At 49.6% G+C, this 5,204-nt stretch overlaps 1 protein-coding gene across 1 annotated transcript in view; it reads left to right on the top strand.

Annotated features, from left to right (window-relative positions):
• The window catches only part of LOC113205099 (protein slit), a 201,566-nt gene that overhangs the window by 123,200 nt on the left and 73,162 nt on the right, over positions 1–5,204 (top strand). The window contains exon 2 of the mRNA XM_052265162.1: positions 2,155–2,226. Within this exon, the coding sequence (XP_052121122.1) occupies positions 2,155–2,226 (72 nt within the window). The remainder of the gene's footprint in view (positions 1–2,154; positions 2,227–5,204) is intronic.

Here is a 5,204-nt window from a genome sequence, read left to right as displayed (position 1 = left end):
GGGGGGGGGTCTGGCACCACTGACTCTTCTTAAACTTTAGTTTCTAAGAAGACTAAATTTAACTGAAGTCTGTCGATTCATTTCACAACACACTTTTTCCTGGTTTTGGAGTCGAGTATGCCTCTTTCCGAAATCTTATTTAAAGATTTAAAGGTGGTTTTGAAGTAAAATGAGAAAGTTTCCTGTAAGATAAGACCAGGTTTTGAAATACAAGAAACTATTCGTACCGTGCATGTCATTTTCGAAAAGTCAGGCTACTATTAAGACATAAATTTAATGCCGTGCGATATGTGCTTTGAAAATAAATATGACTTGGATAGAGTGTCAGGGGTGGTGGAAGGGTGGTGCTCTGCGGCGTAGCGCCCTTCTGTCGTACATTATCTGTTGTCTGCGAACTTTTTAGTCACCGATGCGTGGTGCGGGCGGAGTACACTGCGTGGCGTGTGCTGTGTGGAATAAAGACACAATAAACGCGGAATTTTGGATTATCATTTAGAGTCACTGTTATTCAAACACTGTGACGTCACTTTTTTGTTTTTTCGTGTCACATATTGGTTAAAGCGTGACGCAGGTACGCTAGCGAAGCGCAAGGCCCATGATGGCAGAGCGAGCAAAATGCTACTCACGTTCTTACGAATATGACATGATCTTCTAAGCAGTAATGTGACACCATTATTTACATTTGATTGAATGTGACGTCGCCGTGATTAAATATCTATTCAAGTACGTGCTCAACGGCAAATCCATGTTATTCGTGACATGTTTTCTGCCGTGAGGTGCGCTATGCCGGTTGAGCGAGTTGACGGGGTCGTTACCGAGGCTTGCGAATGGCGATGAGGGCGGGACCATCTCTCTCTCTCCGGCGGGCCCCGAGGTGCGTGCTAACGTGTGTATGTGACACCCTGCGCCGCACCTGTTGCTTTGGCGGGGGAGTATCCCCTCTTGCCGTATCGCACTCGCCCCCACTCCGCCTGCTTGTGGCGAATACGAAAATACACCCCCTCTTACGCATTTTACGAAATTATGACGCAAAACTATACAGTGACGGGACATATTTTATTTACAGTACTCTGTAATTTTTCTTGTCTGTAAGGAGTTAAGGGGGGGGGGGGGAGGGGAATAGTTTTACGTCGTCTATAGGAAATTAAAAAGTCAGTATCAAGATTGTCACACATTTCACTCCTGTGTAAGCCCCGAGTCTCACCTCCGCAAGGAGTCGCACCCCGCAAGGCTTCGACCTCCCAAGGAAGCCATCAAGTGCCATACCGCCAGCGCCGCACCGCACGGCCACAGCGCACCACAAACCCACACACCTTTCTCATTCTTTTCAATCGCACACGCGCTAAATGTCCAAACAAAAGAAATTTTGTTTATAAGGATGTAAAGTGTGTTTTAAAGGTCTTAATTGCTGGGGACAATTGTTTTGTTTCCTGTATTCCAGATAAGGGATACGTTTTGAAAGGGGCTATTTTTGTGGAGAGCAATATTGGTCAACGCATGAAAGGATGAACCCTCACGCTCGCACCCATGTGCCAAAAAAGGAGCGAAACGGGTTAACTGTAAGAAACGGTTACTGGCTGCTACTTCGCCTCAACACTCATCGTCTCTGCGTTATGCAAGACTGTGCCCAGCTTACATTTTTTTTTGAGGGCTTGTCTCGCTAAAAATGTAGCGGGCAACGACTCTTTTTGATGGTGCACTCGCTCCTCTCGCACCAAATATGGTGTTTCCGAGGTTTTTCTGTCCAGTTGTGGGGAGAGGGAGGGGACTATGCCCGCAATATTGTCACCAAGGTGGCTTTCCCTCCCTCTCTCTTTTTTCATATTTTGCGTTGTGGCCGCACCGTGTGCTACGTGTGAAAGAAAGAGATGGAAAAAAAGGGAAGGGGTATGGGGGAGGGGGGTCTTTTGTGGGCCTGCTCATAACTCTGCTCGCACCGTGCTGTGTAACCGTATCTTTTGATAACTCAGCCAAACGTACTGCCGGCCAGCCGACCGACCATGGCCAATATCGACAATTTTTCGTTCGTCTCCGTGTCTCTCTCTCTTTTTTGCTCGCTCACTCGCTCTCCCTCCCTGTTTTACTCCATCATGCAGTGAGTTTTGTCCTTCAACAACAATTCCCCTAACGAAGTTTATGTCTTCTGTGTTACAGGGATTTACAAGGGAACAACATCACTATACTCTACGAGACTGACTTCGAGGACCTGCGGCATCTACGCATTCTGTAAGTACATGAAATTACTATTGCAAATTATTATATGTGTCTTTGTTTATTGCCCTTCTTTTGCTTTGTAAAGCTACATAGTTGTGTTAGGATAGGAGCGAAAATAGGTCATTCATAGGCGTGAGCCGTAGCTTTGACTTCGAGTTACAAATCTTTTGCCACCATTCAAAAATCTTTTTCAGAACTTTAAAAATTTGCTATAAGTAGCTAAATTTGTAGCTATTACATAGTCCAAAATTTACCTAAATTTGCCAAAATTGTTAGATATTTTGCTGCGTTGCTAAACATAGCTCTAAATATTCTGCAAATTGGCTAAATAATTTGTGATCCCGTTTCTAGCTATTGGTTTATCGCTCAGCTAGTCTTTTTAATCGTGAAGGTAGAACGCCCGCGGCTCAGTTGCGCCGCGCCCCCGCGCCTTTCCCTCCCCCTGACCTGCTCGCGCTCCTCTGGGGCGGAGGAGCGGACAGGGTTCGTCTTAATAAGTCTCGTTCCCCTCCCGTGGCCTACCCAACCCCACCGCGCCCGGTGCTGCAAATTGTGTTTATCTCTCTTTTTTAATATCCCCCCTCTTCTCTCTCCCTCTCCCTTTCTCCCCCGGGGAAGGACTGCCCACCCCCGCCGCCGCCGCCGGGGAGAAGGCGAGGCGAGTCACTTGATCTGCCCGCCGCAATTTCTCCTTGTGAATTTGAAAAGGACGGTCGGCGAAGCGGAAGGGGTTAACCTTCCCGCACCGACCGCGCGCACCGCCGAGAGTGCGCCCTCCTTTGTGTGCACCGCCCTCCAGAGACCACGGAGAGGTCGGTGTAGAGACTGAAAATCCTTTTCACAACTTTCAAAAATGCACAATCGTCCAAAAAAGTAGACGAGCATTCTTTATTATAATCTCGTTTTGATAATTTATTTGATTTTTTACTTCAATTAAACCTAAAGGTTTTTTTTGAAAATTGAAGTTTTGTTCTTAAACTCATAGTAAACTGGTCTGCGCTGCTAGACAGGAGCAGGAACAAGAATGGGATGAACGCACCCCTTGCAGCCCAACTAGGTAGAGTTCAACTCGAGGCCGAATAAACTGACCGCCCAGACAGATCCCTAGTCCATGGGTCTATGGTAGTTTGCACATCCATCAGCCGTCCTCGGGGCTGTCGGGATGCACTCCAGCGTGCTGCGCTCAGGTCTGCAAGCTCCCGAGGCTTCCGCACACCTTGGCGAGGCGTGGGGCAGGGCAGGCGAGGCGTACAAACTTGTGTGTGAGTTGCTGGTGGAGTTTGGAGGGCTCCTAATCCTCTCCTTTGCTCTCTCTCTCTCTTCCTCCCTTCCCCTCCCTCTCACTCAAGTCCCTAACAAGTCTTTCTGCGCTGCTTCTCCATTCCCCTGCTGCTCCTGCCTGAGCAAAGCCCTGCTCTGCTCGCCCGGAGCGAGTGTAACTGTATCGTAACGGTGACAGTTTCACATACAAAAGGGATGAAAAAGGGCAGCTAGGGTCGCATCTCCCAATCCCCCCCCCTCCCTTTTCCTCCCTCGGAGTCCATTAGCAGCCTATCGTTCTCTGGAGCGTGCGGCTTTTACTGCAGTTTCATTCCGTTCGCTGGGGGTGTATATAAGGGGCTGGGGCTGGGGGAGCGGGCTGAGGGGCGCAACTGAACCGTGAGGGAGCGCAGCGCCAACGCCCTATGTGCGCACTGCGGGCGTCCTGCGGGCGTCCTGCTGTGGATCTCCTGCTGTTGTCCTGCTGTGGATGTCCTGCTGACGTTCTGCTCTGGGTGTCCTGCGGGTGCCACTCTGTGGGTGTCCTGCTAGCGTTCTGTTGTGAGTGTCCTGCTGGCCTCCTGCCGTGGACGTCCTGTTGTGGGTGTCCTATGCGTACTGCGTGCGTCCTGCCCTGTATCCTACGTCCTACCCGCGTGCCCTGCTGCGTGCGTCGCGCGAGGACACCCTATTGTGAGCACTACCGTGGCCGCACTGAAAGACCGCTCGTTGCAGCCACCAAAAATTGCTTGATCCGTCAGGTCAGCCATGCTCTGTCAGTTCAAATGTATGTATTACGTACTCTAAGTAAAGTTTACTTGTCATTTACACATTTATTAAAGTATACATGCCATGTGCACTTTATTTATATTTAAGTATATAATGTACACAATTTAGTTGACAGAGTGGGCATCAAATTTTTAGTCGCAGCAAATTAACTTTTAGTTTCAGCAACTAAAATTTTGATGCCTATGACTAACCCAGACAAACCGGATAAAAATTGATGGTGGGTTTCAAAACTGTTATGCCTGCCACGAAACATTTCTCTCGGTGCGACATGGTTGATTACCTCGGCTTCTTCCCTCTTCTTTTCCGTTCCTCGGCCTTTATTTCGGTTTTGTTGTTTTCTTGGCGATCCAAACCCTATTCAAGGTGTGATGGAGAATTCGAGACATCGAAATTGGAGCCTTGCTGCTTGCCGTCTGCTGCTCCAGCGCTGGATGTTGAGGGGGTGGGTTCGGGGGAGATTACGCGGGCTTGGAGACGCTTGCGGCGGGAGAGAGGGGGAGAGAGAGAGAGAAGGAGAGAGAGAGAGAAGGAGAGAGAGAGAGAGAGAGCTCGCGCGTGCATAACAGGCGTCTGAGAAGTGGCGTCAGGGGCATCAGCAGGGGCAGGGCGACCCCCGGCACCCTCTACCGAGGATCCCCTTTGTGAATGTCGCCTCTCTCTCTCTCTCTCTCTCTCTCTCTCTCTCTCTCTGTCTTACTCTCTCTCTCACACACACACTCTCTCTCCTTTCCCCATTTCTCCTCCTCCATTCCTCTTCCTCTCTCTTCCCCAGCCTCAGATATCATGCAGCAGCAAAGGAGCCTTCAAGGAGTTAGGAGACAGCAGGGGCGCGGGGTGTGGTGTGGTGGGGTGGTCGGGGAAGGAGCGACACCAAAACAAGCTCTGCAACGAGACAGATAATTGGTGTGCTTGCGCGGCAGGTTGTGAAATTGGTCTCAACC

Source organism: Frankliniella occidentalis, unplaced genomic scaffold (genome assembly GCF_000697945.3).
Source record: "Frankliniella occidentalis isolate FOCC.00 unplaced genomic scaffold, Focc_3.1 Scaffold24, whole genome shotgun sequence".
Lineage (NCBI taxonomy): Eukaryota > Metazoa > Arthropoda > Insecta > Thysanoptera > Thripidae > Frankliniella > Frankliniella occidentalis.
The sequence above is the reverse complement of the archived record's forward strand: the minus strand, read 5'-3'. Positions and strand labels throughout refer to the sequence as shown.